At 43.4% G+C, this 22,506-nt stretch overlaps 1 protein-coding gene across 3 annotated transcripts in view; it reads left to right on the top strand.

The window, feature by feature from the left end:
• COL11A1 (collagen type XI alpha 1 chain) overlaps positions 1 to 22,506 on the top strand; it is a 164,591-nt gene that overhangs the window by 6,425 nt on the left and 135,660 nt on the right. For all 3 annotated transcript variants that reach the window (XM_028502638.2, XM_028502637.2, XM_036015040.1), the window contains exons 2-4: positions 14,126 to 14,293; positions 16,668 to 16,881; positions 20,006 to 20,168. In XM_028502638.2, the coding sequence (XP_028358439.1) occupies positions 14,126 to 14,293; positions 16,668 to 16,881; positions 20,006 to 20,168 (545 nt within the window). The remainder of the gene's footprint in view (positions 1 to 14,125; positions 14,294 to 16,667; positions 16,882 to 20,005; positions 20,169 to 22,506) is intronic.

The raw sequence follows: 22,506 nt of genomic DNA, 5'->3' as shown, positions 1-22,506 counted from the left end.
AGACCTCCTGTTATCTGGTAAAATAAACTCTTTGCTTGCTGCGCATGGAATTAGAGACAGTGCTATTAATTTAGGAGAAAGAACTCAGAGAAAAGAAAGGTTATCATATTTCAGAGTAAGAGACCAGCTTAAATACGACGGGACAGTTGAGAACTAAAACAAACCTGTGTAAAAGTGCTTTAGCACAATCAACTTTTGCAATCCCCTCAAACCTTCTTTTTTTTCCTTAAAAAGCATTTCTTTCTTATTTTAACCAAATTTAATTGCTCTTGAATGGCCCTGTACTGCACAGGCAAATGAAGGTCCCTATTCATGGGATCCAAGCGCATAGAGTGTCCGGGAAGCTTCCTTCCTCTGTCTGACTGGTAAACTGACATCCGGGCTTACAGGAGTGAACCTTAGACTGCAGGAGGTGGCTGGCTCTCCTTCCTCACTCAGATGTGCACCAATTCCCGAAAGGAGGACTGCTAGAAAGCACGGTAGTTGCAATTCTTGGCGAAGCTGATAAGACACTGGAGAGCACGTTTGTCCTTGGCGCTCTGCGATGGCTCTGCAGGGAGAGAGGAGCGGGGAGCCTTGGAGGGGCACCTGCCCCGACTTCTCCCTCCAGACTGGAGTCGGGCCGTGGAGCTCAGCCTCCTTCCTGCTGTCACGCTTCTCTTTGACCTCGGATGAGCCTTCCACGTATTTCATTGGTTTTGAGGATCAATGTGTTGTCCGAACGGCGTAGCATGAATGAGTGTGTGCTCTGTGGAATGGAACAGCTCTGTGTGTTGGGCTCATGATGGACCATTTCCCACCTGTTCCAACCCCACCCCCACTCACCTGCGCATCAGCCGCGTTTAACCTCGCGCCTGCGTCCTCCGCTATCTTTGAACACACCGTTCTCTGTCCCTGGGATACGTGTTCCCTTCTCCCTCTGGCAATTGCCTTTTCATACGTAAAGGCTGAGCTCCAGCTCCCTATCTCCAGGCGGACACGCATAGCAGTAAGATTTCACACTGTGTGCATGCTGCTCGTTGGGTACCCTATGGGTTCTTGTTTCACTCGGACAAATGCCTTGGAAGGAAGCTACTATTAAGATCTTCATTTTACCTATGAGGACATTAACAGAGAAGTTAATGATTTTGCCTAAGGTCACACAGCTACGAGGCCACAGACCCAGGATTTGAACCCACACAACCTTGCTTTTGATCACTGTCCATGGTGACTTTATCGTGTGTTCTAAGGCTTCTCCACAGCCTCCCTGACTTGTGATTGACTTGGCATCCTGGGGTCTAATATTAATGCACAGATCATGCACTAATATCATGCATGTTCACATGTAGCTACACCACAGTACGTACCATGCACTTGTGTGAATAACGGCAGTGCCACGTAGGAGACATGTAAACAGCTCCTGGCCAAGGTGATATTCTAATTCAGGTCACTCTTCAGCCTGCACTCAAGTTCAGGGGTAGATCACTGTCATCATTTATGGACCAATGACGGGGGAACCCAAAGAGGGGTGGCTGGGAGCCCGGAGATGTCACTTTGTTCCTTGGACTCAGTTAAGAAGATGCTGACAGCCGCATCTGTGGGCATTCAGGGTTTAGAATGGGGCTGGCTTGGATACATTAAGTAACAAAGACTCTTGCAAATTGCCGCCTGTTCCAATCAGGATCCATTGCAAGGAACAACAGGCCCCACTCCACTTTGGGGGGTTGATGTGTAGAAGTAGACTTATTACCTTCAGTCTGAAGGTGTCAGACCTGATCTTCTAAAAGCTATTTGGAATGTAATCTACTGGGAGAATGTAACTGGAAGATTCGTGCTTTGCCAAAAAAAAAAAAAAACCCACAGAAAACTCACGCCGCATTATCGTTATTTTAAAAATCACTCATTTATATGTGAGTCTCCCTCTAGGAGTTGCTGGGGGGTTCGTGAATGTGGCTTGGTTTTATATTCTGTTCCCAGTGTCTACCAAGATGCCAGAATGCCCAGTCTTTGACATGGTCACTGTTTAGATGACTAATCATCTTCTCACTTTGCGCAGCAGACTGGAACAGGGTAAAAGCTGGTTGACTCGGAGTGGTGTGAGGTGACCCCCGCCTCATGTCACACCGTTAGCAGTGATAAGACCCCTCCCCTTGCCCTTCCTTATCCTCAGAAAGTGAATGAATTGGGTTTCTCTGTAGCTTCCTTCATCTGGGACACAGCTTTACACTGTCTCTCCAAAGATGCCTCTCAATATTTGAAGCTACTGATGGACTGCTTCCCTCTAAAACACGGTGATCCGGCAGAGAAAAAGACCACAAGAAGGGATGCGTTTGCTTTGGCAGCAACACACATCATCCTTTCGCTTGTCTACCGGCGAGCAAGGAAGTTTAAGTCAAGCCTGATATCAATCTATAAAAGTAATAGTTGGGGAAATCTCTATCCTATATTCATTTGTAACCTTTATTTTGTATGCTCTTAGGGATCATCTATTTTTGCTTAATATCTATGAGAAAGAGTAGCCGCTCTATAGTTGCTGCTTTATAAGTACTTTAGCAAACATTCTTCATGTTAGAAAGTAATTTGCGTGTGATGCATATAGTTCTGTTAGGAAGTGCCATCTTTAAGCAAGGAGTGCATAAAGTTTCAAGTGCTTCATACGACTCATAGATAATAGTTGCAGAATTGTTTTGGAAGAAAGTATGTATGTTCTGTATTCTACTTTTATCCATCATGACTTTAGTTACACCATGGTCACCGGCCTGGGCATCTTTATCTGTTTCATGTGGTGCGTGTGCCCCACGCACGCAGACCGGATGCCTGTCCCAGAGCAGGCATCTGGTACCTCTTTCTTGAAAGCGGTGAAGGTGTGGGTTGCAGCTCTAAGGAACTGCTCTTCAGTAGCCTAACGACCTGAGTTGGCATAGAAGATTGTGCGCATCATTTGTTACCCCTGTCTCCGTAGGTATATGGAACCGATTTTTGCTGGCGTTAGGGTGATTTGTTGTGAATATCAGTCTCTATTGTGCCTCCGAGCAAGCTGGGGTCTCCCCCAGAACACTCTCCCAATCCGCGTGTCACCGCTGTCTGTTCGAGCAGTGTTTAGATATCATCTCTCCAGGAACGCCTCTCCGCAACCACTCAGCCTCTGGTAGTTGACCTTGCATAACGCTGTAAAGTGCAAGGTACCTGCTCCAGACTCGAGTGCTTATTGCAGAGCACTGCTGGTGCTAAAATGAAAGCAGGCGATGCGTCTTTTCCATCAGTAGAAGAAATTCTGGCATCTGGCGCCACACCTGCAATGCAACACACAGCCGATAAATATGTATGGAATGCGTTAATGAACTCATTAGGAAGGAAATTCCACTGAAGTCGAGAAGGTAGAGGGAATCGGCCCTGGCTTGATATCACCATCATTTTCAGTCCTTCCCGGTGGGTTTGATTGTACGGAACCCGAGGGGTGACCTGTGAAGCTCCACAGATAATTCTGATACACAGTTAAGAGTTTCCAGACTTTCTGTTACAGAAAATAAATATACTCAAAACAGGGATGTGCCCCGCTTGTGTAACAAGGCACTGGAAGTCAAGCGAAGGGTTATTTATCTGCTGTGTGCAAATTATCCGATGAGTAAATACCCTATCATCAAACAGCCGTGGCTCTGCAGAAACTGCTGGGGGCAGATCAGCTGATTAGGATATAGATAGTGCTCTTTGAAAAAGTTGTCTCCGTAGCATGTAATAGAATAAATGTCAACGAGGATTGCTCTTTTCCACATTAAAATCAAATAGTTGTATTGAACGTAGAACTTGAGTTTTATAAGAAACACTTCCATAGCTTTGGCCACTTAGAAATCAGAAAGGCCATGCTTTTCGTATAACACACTCTCGGGGTTGTGATGTTATTTCTGCTTTCAACCGTCAGTTCATGGAAGTGTGCGGGGCATGAGACAGTGCAGGACGGAGGCTGTGCTGTCACTGCGGGAACTGAATGCCTGTCCTCTCCGTGCTCTGTTAGGGGCCGTGGCTGCGAAGACAGTGGTGCCAGTCTGTTCCCACGGAGTGTGCGTGTTATGGGAGGGGTGGGGAGGCCTGGGCAGTGGGCGGGGCCACGTAACACAGGACCATACGGATATAGTTTTCTGCAGAGCGTGGGAGCCTGTGACTGATTGCCAAGTACAGGGGGGCTGCGAAGTTGGCAGAGTGGGTGCAGACTTTGATGTCTAGCCATCCTGGGTGGTTCCAATTGAGTGCAACCATTGTGTCCACTGACAAATAGCCACGCTGCTCTTCCCAGAGCAGCCAACCCACTGCAAGGTCACCTGCGGTTCTCAGTGATGGTTGGTCCATGTAAGCCACACTTGATACAGAGTTATGGCCGCGCCATAGACTTGAAAAACATGTGAATGAATAATGTTCCTATTTTGTAGGGGGGTATGTTACCCAAACGTGCGCACACACTGGTAAAACGTGTGTAAGACAAAGAAGTGGCCTGACGTTTTTACACCCTACAACGTGATTGTTCTTGTTATAACCCCGATGGCAGCATGTTTTGAAACATAAATTGCAAAGGGTGATTTTTGTTTCTGAGGATTGATAGAGTGGTCCAAGATGTCTATTTTGATTATTTGAGAGGACAAAAATATTTATTGCAAGCATTTCTAAGTCATAATGATTTCTTTCAGGGAAAGTTATACCAAAAAAAGTTTTCAAATAACCGATTCATTAAGTTAATTATAGCTTTAAATAACATCGGTAGGCTGTGAACTCCCACAGTTTTATTTCCACCCCAACTCTTTCCCCGGAACTTCAGACTCGTATACTCAACTGCCTATTTAGGCATTTCCAATGACATTCATGAAGTCATCTCGAAGCGAGCCTGCCAAAAGCTACAGAGCTTCCCTCCTCTCACCGTCTTCCCCGTCTCAGGCAATGGCAACGTAATCAGTCCTGACGTTCAAGTTCGACTGAAAAAAGCGCCCAGAGTCAGCTGAGACTCCTTTTCTCTCAGACCCCACATCCGAGCTATCAGCAGCTGCTGCCGGCGCCCCGTCTTCAGAGCACACCCGCAGCCTGACTCAGTGACTCATCTCTCAGTCCGAGAGGACAGAGTCTGACCTGGAGAAGATGGGAGGTGCTTCTTGTCTGCCCTGCGGTGCCACCCAGGGCCGCAGCGGTCTGTTCTCAGCTCAGAGCCGCAGTGGTCTGGAAAATCAGTTGGTTCGTGCCACTCCTATGCCTGCAGCTTCCAGTGGCTTCCACCTCACCTGGGAGAGAACCCCAAGCCCCTGAGCCCGCGGAACCTGGGCATCTGCCTTCAGCGTGCTCTCGCCCTTGTTTCTCTGACCTCTCCCCTGTGTCATTTCCTCGGCTGCAGGCGTATCTGTCTCCTTGCATTTCCTGCAGCACCTGGGCCTGCTCCCCACTCAGGTGCTTTGCACTTGCCATTCCTTTCGCTTAGAATGTCTTTCTGTAAGAAGAGCAAGGTAGGCGCTTCTAGACGGTGCCTTTCTAGACTGCTCAGACACCATGTTCCTATGGAAGCCTTAACTCTCTTTTTTGTCCTATATGGACTCCTGCTCTCTCCTTCCCAAACCCATGTACTGATTTACTTTTCTCCTTTATATTTAGCCAAATATTTGTCACTTATAAAAAGTAATGTCCTGCCCTGACTGGTGTGGCTTAGTTGATTGGGCGTTGTCTCACGAATCGAAAGGTCACCAGTTCGATTCCCGGTCAGGGCACATGCCTGGGGGGCGGGTCTGTCCTCAGTCGGGGTGCGTGTGAGAGGTAACCAATTGATGTTTCTTTCTCGCGTCAATATTTCTCTCCTCCTCTCTTTCCTTGCCTTCCCCTCTCTCTAAAAATAAATAAATAAAATCCTTATTAAAAAAAGTAATGCCCTATTGAAATTTATATGAAATGTGGAATTAGATAATTTTGGAGTACACATAGTGCCTTGAATTATTTGTGCAGTTTCTAGGCCAGATTTATGGTCCAAAAAATTGCCACAGTTTTTCATTTCATTTTACGTATTTAGACGTTGCCAACCCGACAGCCCAATTCCACACAGTTAGAGAGTTCCCTTATTCGATGGTCGCCGTGCACATCAACTCGGTTGTTCTCCGAGGTTCCACACCATCATGCAGAGATGGTCATGGGAGTTCGTGCTTTGCCTCCCGGTTTCACGGAACAATGATGTGTGGTGTCCAGGAGGCAGATGGGAGATGCGTACCGAGCTGAGGACCTACAGAGCGGTTACAGATGAGACGCTGTGGAGGAAGTGCATACACGGGCTGACACCAAAGCCAGGGCACGTATTGTTTGTGCTCAACGCAAAACCTAAGGCCCCGTGTCTTACAGGTTTCTCCTAGCCACTGGGTAGCTCAGAGTTAGAATACATACTCAACAAAAGGGGAGGGGACTGCAAGTGATTCTGATGGGAGTCACCCTTTTTCCATTCGCTGTGCTTGAGAATACAGGATGAGGCCAAAGTAGGTTTCCGGTGGTGAGTATCTGAAACGCAGAGCTTATTCTTGCATTCTTATTTATTAATTATTGTATGATTTTCCACACAAACAACGGTAAACCTACTTTTTTCCCACCCTGTATTTCACTGTATTTTCCCCCGACCTTTTTAATTTTGAATTTCACTGTGTAACTATTTTTAAAAATTGGCATTTTCACGGAGTTGCAACAAAGTGCATTTATGTTTGACCTTTGAGTTTCTATTTCCTGAAATGCTAGTCCCAATGGGCTTATTAGGTGCTTGGTTTGACGAGATGAACCATAAAATCCCTACAACTCCAGGAGACTGTTTCATACTGTTTTGGCTTACGTCATTCTCGATTTGGTGCGGTTCTTTGTTGGAATATCAAAACCCATTTTTCCAAGAGGCCCATCAAAAACTTGAGCCCACGATATATTTTTCTGTAGGAGAATATATTCTCTACACATAGGCTTAACATGGCAAAACATTTAAATTTGTTCTAGAACTGCTTTGGGGAAAGTAAACTTTAAACACTTGCCATGCCCAAGAGTATTTAATGCAAATTGTACAGTTATAATCTTATATACTTTCAATTTGCTAATGTTTTCCAGCAGTTTATTTCTTTCATTTTGCACTTTTTTTAAAAAAAATACAGAGGTTAGATTACAGAACACACACAAAAAGTCTGGCATTTTTTTTTCCACTAAAAAAGTTGTGTGGGCATAGGAAATTTATGTATTTTCTATTGACATTAGTTATCCTTGCAGTCATTTAAAGATGAACTTCCGTGCCTTTTAAAGATGGGAGAATGCAGGCCAATGTGTTTTATTTTCTAATACTTCATACTGGCCGATAACACAAGATTCGTACGTAACATGTGTGTCTGAGATAAATGAAAGAAAAGTAGTAGAGGAAAGACACTAAAATACAAGGTTTTAAACCCTTTAAGTAAGTACCTGCCATCAGGGTTACTGTGTTAAAGCTACATGCATACGCAGTGCCAAGAAAAACCATTAAAGGGGAGAAATGCTAATGTGGTCAGTGTATTAATGTCAAGTTCATGCGACAGGGCGGTATTGGAACGGAGAGCATGATGGTACAGATTTGAGACTCATTTGGTGGCTTAAGCGGTTACAGTCCCAGGAACCCTCTTGGGGTCGCGTGTGGGTGGGGTGACATGAGAACATGCTGGGGAGATTGCTGAGCACGAGGTGGTTTTCATGGGTGCCACGGCATGGGCCTTTCCCACGGAACGCGGTTCAGCCCTCTCTTCCCCTGGGAGGAGGGTCCCCAGGGTGCTCTGAGGAAATGAACGGCAGGAATCTGGTGAATGACAGCTCTGGGAAAGCATGGGTGGCACTCCCTAGAACTCATCCAGCTATCCCGAAGGGTTGACATTTTGAAGAAGTAATGCTTTTTGATATTGTCTTTATTGAATGCTTACTGTGCATGAAAGATTAAAATGCCCTGTCTCATTTATTCTCAAAATGAGGTTGAGTTGAAGAAACTAAGTCTTAGAAGGGTAGGAAGGGTAAGTGCCTTACTCAGTGTCATGGACACAGACAACGGCATGGTGATGGCCGGAAGGGGTATGGGGGCTGGGTGGAGTTGGGCAAAGAAGGGCAGGAAATGGGGGCATCTCTAATAGTGTCAACAATAAAAAGTAAACAAAACAAAGGAAAACAGGAATGAATGGCTGGGCTCCAGCCCAGTCAGTGTAGTGATTAGTTTTTTCTTTTTTTAAAAAAGACTTTATTTATTTATTTTTGGACAGAGGGGAAGAGAGGGAGAAAGAAAGGGCAAGAAACATCCATATGTGGTTGCCTCTCATGTACCCCCTACTGGGCGCCTGACCCACAACCCAGGCATGTGCCCTGACTGGGAATCGAACCGGCGACCCTTTGCTTCTCAGGCCAGCACTCAATCCACTGAGCCACACCAGCCAGGGTTAAGCTATCAAATATTTTTGTTTCAGAACAAGAGAGTTTTATGGACTTCAGAGAGAGTCGATTCTATAAATTTTCACAGTACTGTGTTTCACATTCAATCAATATTTTGTACCGGCCGTGTGTGTGTTTGTGTGTGTGTATGTGTACATACAAGTTCTCTTCCAGCTTGGGAAAAGCTCAAGTCTAGGTAAATCGGCAAAGGCCAGTGTGAAGACTGCTGTGGGAGAGGTGCGCGTCTCTGACCCAGCTTAGAGAGAGAGGGAACGCATTCTAGGGCGTTTCCCATCAGTCGTGCCTGCCCCATCCGCAGGGGAGGGGGACCGAGTGTTTCAGAAAGGGGAATGGGATGAGAAGGGCCCAGAGGCAGGAGAAGGAGCATGGTGGGTCCTGGGAAGGCTGAGTCCAGAATGGCTAACTCGGGGAGCGAGGAGGTGTTAGGGGTAATGGAGCCGAAGGACGGAGACCCAGCAGGGACCCGGGAGGGGAGTGAGTGTGGCCGGGTCGTCACCATTGTATGTGCAGGGTATGTGCATACCTCTGGAAGTCAGCGGGCTTCTCTGAGGGGATTCCAGCAGCAGGTTGACGAGAAGCATGGAGCTTTGGAAGCTCGCTCAAGCTGTGGCGTGCAGATGAATAGGAAAATTCATGGAAAACTGTCGAATGGCTATTGTGGTAATGGACTGGCTCCGATGCCCCATTCTCCCATAAAAGAAACAATAAAAGTAGACAATAAAAGCCAGGAAAATATGATTGGAGAAAATAGTCTTCTGATTGGGTACATCTGAAAAGTTCATCATGCTGCATGCGATCTCTACTGGCAACACTGAAACCATTAAAATATTGAGAGCCTTTAAGATTTGCTTTGAATATGGAAATTTCACTTCTTTTAGATATGTTGAGTTGAGCTAAACTAAATGAGCCTTTCTAATCGTTCACAGTTGCAGTCGAGTTAGTAAAATATGATGAATAGTTTGTGTGTGCGCATGCACGTCTGTGTAAAACGTTAGAGCCGTAGGAATTTGTTAAATGCTGTGATTATGAGGTCAGACAAAAGGTGGATTTCAAAGTGGCTTCATCTATTGTTGATTTTATTTGGAAGGAAAAAATGTCTCAAATAACTTCGAGACTTGGTTAACTGAGCTACGTCTTGGGAACTTGACATGACTTTTTAGAAAAAAAAATCTACTTGAAATCTTCATTCGATGTCTCCATTTTTCGACTGTTAGGCGAAGAGTGAATAATTACTTCATAGCATGTGTTTCTCCAAGGAACTGCCTGAGGAAAATAGAGCCCTTAGTGTGAGCCCTAAGGAAGGAGTGTGTTTTCGTCGCATCACCCTCACAGTAGGAGGGGACCAATGTCACGAGCGCTTTGCTCCTGGAGGAGGCCCTCCTGAGGAAAGACCGAGTGGAGGGAAGGAAAGTGATGGTCCATGGTACGTGTTATTTACCTGTGTGCAGTCCGGCCGTGGGCTGCCTCCTTTTCTGCTCAGAGTGACAGCCTTTGGTCTGTGTTCCCATCCTGGGGTCTTTACCCTGTTCAGAGGTACTTGTCCTAATGGCTTCGGAGCACGAAGATAAGATAAAACAAACAGATAAGATGCTGTGGTCTCCTTCCGAGTCCTGTGTACCTGCAGCCTGAACGGAGTATAACTGAAAACAAATATAAACATCAGGGATCAATTAACGGCCTCAAGATCACTTTTATATGTGATATTTATGTTTTAAGTCTCTTTTTTGCAGGGTTTTTATTTCTGGGGTAGAGCAAGGAGGGCAGTGGAATGCCAAAAGCCTGGGTCCGATAGGTGCATGGACTTTAGGGGCATCCTTCTTTATATAATTTTTCTTATTGCTGTTCAACTACAGTTGTCTCCATCTCCCCCGGCCCCACGCATCCCCACCTCCCACCCTCGCACCTACTCCCTTTTGCTTTGTCCATGTGTCCTTTATACATGTTCCTTGATGGCTCATCCCCTATTTCCCCCATTACGCCTCTCCCCCTGCCCCTGATTACTGTCAGTTTGTTCTTTATGTCAATGTCTCTGGTTATATTTTTTTAAATTTATTTTTAGAGAAGGAATGGAGGGAGAAAGAGAGAAAGAGAGAGAAACATCAATGTGTGGCTGCTGGGGGTCATCGCCTGCAACACAGGCATGTGCCCTGACTGGGAATTGAACCTGTGACACTTTGGTTTGCAGCCCACGCTCAGTCCACTGAGCTACGCCAGCCAGGGCTCTGGTTATATTTTGCTTGCAGTTCCCAGTCCCTTCCTCTGCACTGTGTGGGCAGGAATGCAGCCCCCGAATGGTCTGTGGGGGTTAAGGCCTTAGAACAGCTTAGTGTGGTGACTGGCACATGCTAGACTCTAGTGGACGTCGCAGCGGTTACATTTGTTACTCTCTTAGTTTTATCTCAGGAGAAATGACAATGGTAAGGATGGTCAGGTGTCCTACTGGCCTACAAAGATTGGTCATTGCAAGTAGGACCATTGTAAAAGATGTTCTTAATTGCTATTACTGCTCTCTAAATATGCCAAGGCTGAACTAAAAAGTGTCCTATTTGATAGGGTTAATGATCCCTTCAAAACATCCAATTTCCATAAAGAAAATTTTTTTCTTTGTAATAATTAGAAACGATGTCTACTCTACTGGGTTGTAGGTTGATGTTCATTCAGAAGCTTGATGACATAAGTGGACGGTCTTTATTGATAAAGGGAAGCACAGTAGTTACACAGCAGGAGGCAAATTACTTAAAGCTTTATCCGCATGTGTTTGTACACATAAAAGTCAGTGCCCCCAAACTTAATCAATGAAGGAAGTGGCCAGATGCACACTGCTCACGGCATTCACTCACAGATTCTATAAAAGACTGAAAGTTATTGGGAAGAATATTAATTGAAGCTGTGATTTTGAAAGAACAGCACGATTGCAGACCACGTCTCCTTTGCGTGATAAACTCTGGTGATCACACCTCCTGACTCTCAAACCAGCCCCCCTTTTCATTCTCCTCGGGTCCTCCCGGAAACAGTGCACTCATGAAACCTGCCGTGCTTAGGATGAGATGGCAATTGTGTTTTTTTTTAACGAACAACTGACACTTTTCCAATCTAAAATATTGGTGCTCACTTTCAGCCAGAAGTGATTTCTTTTCCTTCCGAACAAAACGGGGCTCTGTGAATCTTCTCAAATACAGACACTGCCCCCTCCATACTTCCTGGGGCGTAAGTAGTCGCTTTTTAGTTTGAACCTCAGTATTTGAGGTTGAAGACCCTGTCTCAGACATGCTCAGTGTTGCCTTGGCCAGCACATGGCCTTTTCTGAAATTTTAAGTTTTTAAATAAAAATAGAAAGCCACTAGAATGAAAGCGTATTGAGTGACACGGATTCTGAAGTCCGGTTTTGTAACGATGCTTACATCTCATGATTCATGGTTTTATCCTTCGAGTGAATTGAATGATACTGGTTGTGGGTCAGGGAATGTGAAGTCTAAAAAACGTCATTTGTCCTTCTATACCTGGCTCATTTCATGCAGTGTCATGTTCCGAAGGTCCATCCGTGTTGTAGCATGTATCAGAACTTCGTCCCTTTTTATGGCCAAGTCCCATTACATTGTATGTATATAGGACATTCTGTTCACATATTGGTCAATACTTGGCTTACCTCCACCTTTCAGCTATTGAGAATAATGCAGCAACCAAGAGTGATGTGCAGGCACCTGTTTAAGTCTCAGCTTTCAATTCTTTGGATACATGCCCAGGAGTGGGATTGCTTGGTTGTAGGTACTTCTGTGTTTAATGTTTTGAGGACCATTTTAATATTTTATGAAATGTCTAAAAGAGGCAAATTCACATAGACAAAGAATAGACTAGAGATCACCAAGGGTTTAGGAGAGGGGGAAGTGGGGAGTTAGTGGGTACGGAGTTTCTCTTTGGGGTGATGAAAAGGTTTTGGAAATATTGGGTTGGCCAAAAAAGTTTGTTTTTTTCCATATGATGGCTCTAAGTAGTGTTTAGTTGTCTTTAACCTCATTTGAAAAAATTTTGTTAGATTGTATTGTGACAGCTGTCACATCAGCATGCGTGATAAAAACATCAAAATTGGTGAATTTTTGCATAGCCATTTTAATATTGAAGATGGAAGAAGATACGCAACGTTTTTGGCATAGTATGCTTTATTATTTCAAGAAAGGTAAAAACACAACTGAAATGCCAAAAAGATTTGTGCAGTGTGTGGAGAAGGTGCTATGACCGATCGAACGTGTCAAAAGTGGTTTGTGAGGTTTCTCGCTGGAGATTTCTCGCTGGACTGTGCTCCACGGTCGGATAGACCAGTTGAGGTTAATAGCAACCAAGTCAAGACATTAACTGAGAATAATCAATGTTATGCCATGTGGGAGATAGCCGACATACTCAAAATGTCCAAATGAATAAAGTTATTGGTGAAAATGAAAAATGTGTCTTTTATTTTATGGGAAAAACTAAATGGGCTTTTTGGCCGGCCCGATAGGTGGTGGCGACGGTTGCCCAGCACTGTGAATGTAATTCTGCTCCTAAATCGTACACTTGGAAATGGTTAAAATGGCAAATTTGATGGTGTCTCTATTTATGATGTGTAAAAATGAAAAGTATAATATACCAAAACTGATGAACTGTCTACTTTAAATTGCATTGTATGTGAAGTATATTCCAATAAAGCTGTTTACTGCCTCAAGTTTACCCGAAGGGGAAGTTCCAGGTCCCACACTTATTTCCTACCGATCTCTTCATGGTGGTGGGAGGGGCTGGAATGAATCGGATTTGGGGAACTCGTGCTTCCGCCAGCAAGTGGACCTGCGGGAGACACTGTAATGCTACTTAAGAGGGGGGGAAAGATCATGATTACTCATCTCCAGGGGCTTTCAGTCTAAATAGTGCAGCATGATGCAATGTCCATGAGGTTGCTCTGGCAAATCTAGAGGGTGAAAGTCAACGAATTACACATTGATACATACATGCAGGCATGTACACATAACATAGACATAGACACACATCCATGCAAATACAGACTTATTTATATGTAGTGCTTTGTAAATAACATCAGAAAGCACTCGACACAAGGGCATTATATTTTGTTACTATTCTTTTAACATCTTCGAACGTCTCTTTTGCATCCAGGGTGGCTTAGTAACTGCTCATTTGCAGTGTGTATGCATAACATCTGTTCTGAGCTTGAATCTTCAAAATCACCTGTATTTCGATTATGAAGAGTTAAATAGTTAATGTATTAGAAGTTATGGAATAGGTACAGATGCTGGCTTTCACTTTAATGGCGAACATCTATTACTTAGAATAACTAAAGATTTATAAGTTGTAATGGAGATGCATCAGAATGTTTGTGCGTTCATAGGTTGTATTACGTTCTCGATCTACGTATATACACATTCACACATATATACATACCTATATGTGTGTGTATATATATGCGTGGAAGTATTCTGCTTTGTTCTTCCATAATTTGACTCCTGATTAGAGATACTTTGCCTTTGGAAACGTTTTCGTTGACATTGTGCCTGCTGCCCCACGTGGGCTCCCCACCCAAGTGTCAGGGAAGCATTTCAAGCGATAAACAGATTTGAAAAGTAGAACAACAAATAATCGCCTCTGTTAGAAATGCTCATTTTTATATTAGAGATTATTTGTTCGATTATGTTTTTCTCCTTTTTAATTTCTTTTTCAGCTGCTCCAGTTGATGTACTAAAAGCGCTAGATTTTCACAATTCTCCGGAGGGAATATCGAAAACAACGGGCTTTTGCACAAACAGAAAGAATTCGAAAGGGTCAGATACTGCTTACAGAGTTTCAAAGCAGGCACAGCTCAGTGCCCCCACAAAACAGTTATTTTCAGGTACGTCCCTTCATTCACCACGGCTGCTGCTACTGTGTTAACTACTTTTTTCTATTTTTTTATAATGAACAATTATGGTGGGGAATATATATATATATTTCATATATTAGATAACAAATAGATTGTGGTCTCCAATAAATATAAGTAACGATTTAATAATTGTCCATTTGAATTGAGCACAATCACGGAAGATATGCTTACTGGAAAATTTCATGATTGGTTATTTTATTTCAAGATGATGAAACTTGAAGACCACATTATGTCTAACTCCTTTTTGCATGCAATCATGCAGAATTTATTCATCGGGGGAGCGTGGCAACTTCACCCTTAATGACCACGCTGGTCGACTTACTGAATGTGTGGATTTAGACACACTGAACGAGTGTCTCTCTGAACTCGATGTATGTTTCTGTTAAGAGAAATATGTCTTCAGCAGACGTTATAAACAAGATTATCCTGTATTATTTTTGGATGCTGTTCCTATATCAAGTATAATCAAAGTCATATCTCATACTACTAGTGAGATATGGGACTAGAGATTTTATTCTTTTTTTTCTTTTTTAAAGATTTTATTTATTTATTTTTAGAGAGGGAAGGGAGGGAGATAGTGATAGAGAGAGAGAAACATCAATGTGCGGTTGCTGGGGGTCATGGCCTGCAACCCAGGCATGTGCCCTGACTGGGAACTGAACCTGCGGAACTTTGGTTCGCAGCCCACACTCAATCCATTGAGCTATGCCAGCCAGGGCTGAGCTTTTATTCTTTACAAGGGAAGTTTTCATAATGGTATTGGAAAATACGTGGTGGATATTTTTACGTTCCATGAAAGCACTAATTGACCTAATAAACTAATTACCTAGAAATCCTAATAATGTTGGCAAAGGGGTTGAGGGATGAAATGACAATCTGTGAACTTCACATTTTTTAAGCAGGTAACTTGTGGCAAACACTTGCCCGCTACTGGGTACGCAGTGATGGCTTTCTCTGATAACTGTACTGAGTTGAATGTTTCCATCCTTATATAACAGAAGCAGACTCTGAGTTTCACTGAAGCTCTCTCGCTTATCCAGATTCCATGGGGTTAATATTTAGCCCAGGCTTGCCTGTTCTTAGGGCCAGTATTGTTTTTATTATCAAGTGGGTTTTTCTGTTTGTTTGTTTGTTTTGGTGCTTTGGGACCATCTCAGAAACAATTAGTTATATTATCCCTGTATATTAGATTCTACTGTCTGCACCTGAAGGAAACTAAGCTCTTCATTTTCACATAAAATTGTTTCCTAATGATAGAATAATTAGAAATCAAGGGAGTAAAAATTACAAAACAAGGCAGTATGTTTTTTATGGAAGGACATTTTAAAGTACACATATTTTTGAAAACATTTATTTTTGATAAATTATTGACTTTTTCCACACTATTTCTAGTTTTGAAATCATTTTTAAGAGACAAAGTAATGAACTACAAATATAAAGAATTTCAATACAGCATTTTTGTGACTTTGAGTATGGAAACAATTAAAATAGTTCTTAAATCCGTAAAATATTTAAAAAATCAAATTAAGAAGTTTTAAATAGTGAAAAGTTTAAAACTTTTCACTATTTAAAAGTTTTGGGGGTTGGGGATGGGAGACAGTCTGCCTTCTTAAATTCACCATCCAATTGATCAAGTCTCTAATTGTTCTGATTTATAATGACATAAGCTTTCTTAATTCATGAAACTGTGTTACCTGATAGGAAAAACTGATCAGGAACTCTGTAGCTTCCAAAGGGATGACTGAAATAACTTCGTTTTCTATTGTGTTCTTACACTGCCTCCTTGGAGAGATGACGGGTGGCCTCACACTAGACAGAGGCAGGAAATTCACTGTTGCACCAAAAGTGGGACTCAAGTGTTTTTTTTTTTGTTTTTTTTTTTTTAAGAGAGAGAGAGAAAAACATCAATGTGTGGTTGCTGGAGGCCATGGCCTGCAACCCAGGCATGTGCCCTGACTGGGAATCGAACCTGCGACACTTTGGTTCACAGCCCGCGCTCAATCCACTGAGCTACACCAGCCAGGGCAAGACCCAAGTGTTTTTAAAGTGCTCACTAACTGTTTGATGTTGCTCGTGGCATCATGGTCTTTTTCCTACCTTTTTATTTAATTTTATATCATTATCGTGCTTTAAATGAGCGGCTTTAAACTTGGAATATGGCTTGAGGAATTATTGCAGGGATACCTTAACAGAAAGTCCTCTCCGTTTCATTTTTAAACCTGTATTGTTACTACTATTTGATCTTAGGTGACTTAGGAAGGCCATGCAGAAAGTTCAAAACCTACTAGGGTGAACTACCAGTGATTTGGAACTTTGCATTCTGACTCTGGACTTCTCTTCTCAGGAGGAACTTTTCCAGAAGATTTTTCAATATTATTTACAGTAAAACCCAAAAAGGGAATCCAGTCTTTCCTTTTATCTATATATAACGAACATGGCATTCAGCAAATCGGCGTCGAGGTCGGGAGGTCGCCCGTCTTCCTGTTTGAGGACCACACGGGGAAGCCCGCCCCGGAAGACTACCCCCTGTTCAGGACCGTGAACCTCGCTGATGGCAAGTGAGTAGCACAATCACCCCATGTTTCCGTGGAAAGCCATCCTCCCATTTGATTAATGCAACAAGAGTTGAAAAAGTATGATACGATTTTTCTACAAACAACACAATATCTAACTGTACAGAGTTTACAGTCCGGGCAGACAGACAAGGGGCAATCGGAAAGCCACTAGTGAAGTGCGCCTCCCCTGGTGACACGTGAGAGAGAAACGGGCCAGGGACGAGGTTGGGGAATGGTGGCGAGGGGTGCCCTTGTAAGGAGGGGGCCCAGGGGAAACCGTACCACGAAGATGGCATGTGAAGGAGGTTGGGGCCCTGTCGTGCTGATAATCAAAAGCCTGCTGTTCTGGGAGGAGAGGAAGCAGACCCCGAGTGGCTGATGGGTCTAGGCAAGGCCAAGGGAGCCAGCCTGCCAGGAGCAGAGAGGGTGATGGGAACGGAGAAGCCGCGGGAGGCCGGATGGGACAACACGTTGCAGGTGGTTGTTAGCACTTTGGGTTGTATTCGCAGTGACACGGGAAGTCGCTGTGGGTATTCCAAGTAGAGGAGTGGTCTGCTTCCCTTTCACAATCAGATTAATATTGATGCGCATCTGTGCTTCAGAAGCCTTATATCATGCTTGATATGTGCTACATGTTTGAACACTCTATACACAGTTAAATCATTTAGTTTTTCACAACTCTTAAGAGCAAAGTAATGTTAATAGCCCACTGTACAGATAAGGCAACTGAGGCACGGGGAGTTCAGGTAACTTGCCTGAGAGTGCATATTTGGAAAGTGGCAGAGAGACAGGCCATATTTTTAGAAAGTGGTCCGAGTCCCCAATAACCACAGCAGTCTCCTGAAGATCGTGCTGACTTGTGAATTCTGTGCTCTGAACGTTGCCTCCCATTTAGGGAGCAGCTGAACTCACATCAACGCTTATTAGATTTCCTGGGCATTTGATTGCTGAATCTAGGCTTATCAAAATTGGTTTATCTGTGATACGACATTTGGTTATAGGTTTGAGAAGGAAATAGCAGTGCAGATGGGGAGAAAAACCTACACTCAGCGTATCTTCATCAGAGCCTTGGAGGAAATGATGTCTCGATGCCAGAAAATACTAAGCTTTCATGAGCCATTTACATTATTCCCCTTAACATTTAATATGAAAAATGGTGATAGGTCAATGAATGAAACTAAATCAGGGTCAGGAATGTAGGACGTGCCTTTTAGGTAGGGTGGTTGTCTTTGATATGGTTACACTGAGCAGGTATGAGAGGAGTTGGAGGGAAGGAGTGAGCTACATAGGGCTATGGAGGAAGAGCATTCCTGTAAGAGCGGAGACCCACAGGGCACAATGAGGAGGCAGCGGTGCAGCTGGGGTGCAGGGATCAGAGGACAAAAATTTGGACATGAGATCAGAGAGGGCCAGAGGACAACCCTTGTGAGGCCGAGTGGGGACTTCAGCTGTCACTGGGACTATTCGATGGTTTTCAGCAGGGCAGAGACTTGATATGACGATTTTAACTGACTGCTCCGTTTCCCTGAGAGCGGAAGCAGAGACGAGGTAGGGGTCTAGGAGGGAGAGATGCCAGCTTGCACGAAGGTGACAGGCACTGGATTCTGTATGTACTCCGAATGTAAGAGCTGCCCTGGTTTTCTGAGGATAGGAAGGTGCAGTAGGAGAAGAGAAGAACTCGGAAGAACTCCAAAACTGAGTGTTCACTTAGTGTTATGAATATTACAAAAGACACCATAGTTCGACACATCATTATTAACAGATCTGAAGTTAATTCACCCAAAATAGCAAATTGAGAGCCCTAACCAGCGTTTAACAATTGAACTCGTTTTTATTTTCTGTTCGTGAAAAGCACGTACCTACGACAGAGAGCACGGCTTAAGTTAGGGCGTAGGCCTCTTAGCAGAACTCCGTGCAAACGTTACCGTCAGAGGATTAGGTTCCGAACGTAAATCTTGGCCCCGCCCCCCTGACGCAGACACCCGTGCCAGTGGAGTGCGCCGCTGCGGAAAGAGCACGATGATGCGTGTATGGAAATGCACTTGGCCCTCATCAGTCGCCTTGCCAAGTCACATGAAGCACATTTTAGGAAGGCTCCTGCCGCCTCCTGGGTACTTTACTTTATGGATCGAGTCCTAGACATCTCTGGAATATTAATCTAGCACTTTTCATTTGGAAAAAAAAATTAAAACATAAACCAGAGGGGCTTGCAGACTCCAGCGAGCTTCACTTGGTGGTTGCGTTAGCAGCAGGTACCGTGAAAAAACCCACCGTAATTACGGTATGACGAGGGCATGCGTATTTCCGAAGGGCTGGCCAGCCACGGTGCCCTCACGGCTGTCGGCGCGGCCCTGCGTTAGCTGGAGCAGTTGCTCCACAGTGGGTCGGGACGCTGCCTGCACACATGCGTGGACTGTGCTTTCTTTCAGCCTTCCCACTTCCTGCCAGCCCTGGAAAGAAGGAGAGAGATTGTGTCTCCGTCTTGGCTCGTGCCCACAGCAGTGATCTATAACCGTCTTGAAATTAAAATGGAAAAATAAAACGAGAGCACTTGAAACACGTGAATAAAGACAGAGAAGCACATTGTGTGTTTGCAATGAGGACGTTCCGTGGCTCCAGGTGGAACAGCCATTCAATGAGTAGATGCCCCCTTTTTACAGTCGCTCTCCAGGGATCTTTTAGAGCAGGAGGGTTTTTTTCCTCTCTTTTTCTTTTTTCTTTCTTTTTCCTAAGTGGCATTCCACTTTGGAAGAAAGCATCTACGCACATGGACACAATTACTTAGCCCGTATCCCAGCCCTGATCTCTATCACATACCCTCGTTCGGACGTGAGGAGATTGAGCTTTTGTGGCAACAGCACAAAGGAGAACGGAGGATGGCACTTCCTTATCAGCAAGAGCAGCCGGTGCTGCTGTGAGTCTTACCCGCGTGTGTCCTCCAGCGCCCAGGGCTGTTCTGGGTAAACAGTGAGCGGTCACCTGCCAGCCGATCCATCCCTAAATGAGCCTGCACTTTGTACAGTTGCAGCTGGCTTTCACAGTTTCACAGGCATTGTATTTTTAACGTGGATAATGGTTCGGCAGCCCCCTCTTCGAGGCTTACAGGGGAATCCCTTGGCTTTTTCAGGTGGCATCGGGTAGCCATCAGCGTGGAGAAGAAAACGGTGACCATGATTGTGGACTGTAAGAAGAAAACCACGAAACCACTGGACAGAAGCGAGAGATCGATCGTTGACACCAATGGCATCACGGTGTTTGGAACAAGGATTTTGGACGAAGAAGTGTTTGAGGTAAAAATAAACCGGACTCTGTTTCCAGGGGAATGCTGTCGAGTCCGGCGCACCGAGTTGGTAACAGTAACAGTGGGTAAGTGCTGAGAGCAGAGGGGAGAACTGTGCGGGGTGACCTACTTTCTCCCCCTGTGGGTGTAGCGGTGATGTTTTCCATTGTCCGGCGGGAGAATGGGCAGACAATGGCGGCTTCAGGCCCTGGGAAGCGTGTGCAGAGATTGGTTGGTTGGGACACAGGCGCACTGTTCTCCCGGGAAGGGCGAGGGACTTGACTCTTAGTCCTTGGCATTATTTTCTTTAGAGAAAAGAACATTTTCTTCACTTCCTTCTCTGGGAGATGGATTGAGAAAAATGTACAAGTCAGGTGTTCTGCCTTCCTCTGTTCTTTGTCCGTGTTTCCACGGTGCATGGGAGATGGCCGAGAGAAACTCCACCTGCTTGAAATCACTTCTTAAAACAACACGGAGGCCGTGGGGAAAATCTCTCTTCCAATCATAATTCCCCAATGATGATAACCGCATTCATCCTTTTAGTCCTTCAGTCCCTGGACCTGTGGACTTGTGCTTTAATTTCCATTTAGTGTTTACCTTGTCTGTAGAACAGACAGACCTGGTACCTGACCTCGTAGAGGGATGCACTTCAGAGACTGCTCTGATGATTGTTTCTGTGCAATTTCTAAGTAATTCAGTCTTCAAAAGGTAACAGTAAAGCTGTGTAAGATACTGCAGGTTAATACACAAGTTTTACATAGAATACATTGCTTTTTTGATGCATGAATGTATGTGACACATGTATGTACACATACATGTATATCTACACATACACACAGACAGTATGTATTTTCATAACGAGAACAGTGTAGACTTTGTAATTAGCAAAATCATGTATCCAAAGAGTCATTATACATAAAATTCAAGTCTTATTTCCAAAATTGCATTACTGTATGGATATAGAAAATCTCAAAATATTTTGTCTTTCCCACTTGAAAAAATAATATGAAGAGAATAATTAGACATACATATTTTAAAATCATAATATCATGTTCTAACTCCTTTTGTGAAGTTAGTTCAGCTTCTATGGATATGGTATCAATATATCTTTTCCTAAAAAATGTATTCAACTAGTTTTCAGTTCATTTTGGATTCCATTATGGCACCTATCTAGGTTTCTGAATCTTGGCAACGGAATGTGGAGAAAGTAGACTGAAAATGACAAGGGGTGGCGATGGCACCATGCATGCATTTACTGTTAGAGCGAGAGCTGCGAGGAATAAGATGAGATAAAAAACACCAGTGATTCATTAGTTTGAAAACTGGAAATGTCACTTCTCTGGAAAAAGTGTCATTTCAATTTAGATGCAAATGTTAGCGTATATAACTTTGTCTACATACTGCCCTGCACTTATAGAATGGTACTGTTAGGGCAAAAATGCTAAAATGGCCCTATTTGAATTGCAATCTGAATACAACAGAAAACAGATAAGAGCTAAAGGGAAAACATCTTAAAAAGTATGACAAATTCGTGTATTTGGAAATGGTCCAGTGACTATATAGACCCATAGGTCAGATTATGTAATGTCAGTGTAGCAGAAGGAATGTAAGAATTGATTCTGGAGTGAGAAGAATCTGATTTTGACTCTCAGCATCTAGCTTAATCACGTTTCTCAGTGTCATTACTTATGTATGCTTTAATTTCTCATTCTTCAAATCAGAATAATAATGTAATCTTCCTCATACATATTTATTTAAAAAACGTTTATATATGGAAGGTGCTAAAAATACTGGTATTTGATATACATGGATGCATATTATATGTTAACTTAATCATGCATGGGTGTATACATTCTTTAGTCATTATTATAACAAGATGTGCAGTCAACCGTAATCAGTAGCCTTAGTTTCTTCTAGATTGATAATACAGTTCAAAGACGTGAGGTAAAGCTAAAGCAGAAGAACTGCATTGCCTGTATTCATTACCAATAAAATTACTTTTGGAGTATTTTAAACAGGAAATGTCTTTACTAAATAAGAAGTTGTAGCCATTATAATTTCAATTTCTCAGAGCATTGCTATTTCATTCTTTTTTAATAAATCAAAACAGGTTATTACTGGTATGTTATATTTTCAGCAATGATCTACCTTTTCAAAGATTCTTTCTTTCTTTTGAAGAAATTAGGGAAATACCCAAAATTTCCTTCTGCAATATTTGAACTTGTGTCTTTTTTTACATTAATCAAAGGCAATTACTAATTTGCTTTTATCACTGTAGCTTACTTAACTTTTCTAGAATTTTTATGCATTTGAAATTTATATAGATTTTAGATTTTTCTTCTTTTCTA

This window comes from Phyllostomus discolor, chromosome 14 (assembly GCF_004126475.2).
Source record: "Phyllostomus discolor isolate MPI-MPIP mPhyDis1 chromosome 14, mPhyDis1.pri.v3, whole genome shotgun sequence".
Taxonomy (NCBI): domain Eukaryota; kingdom Metazoa; phylum Chordata; class Mammalia; order Chiroptera; family Phyllostomidae; genus Phyllostomus; species Phyllostomus discolor.
Note: the sequence above shows the minus strand (reverse complement) of the source record. Positions and strands in the feature narration are given on the sequence as shown.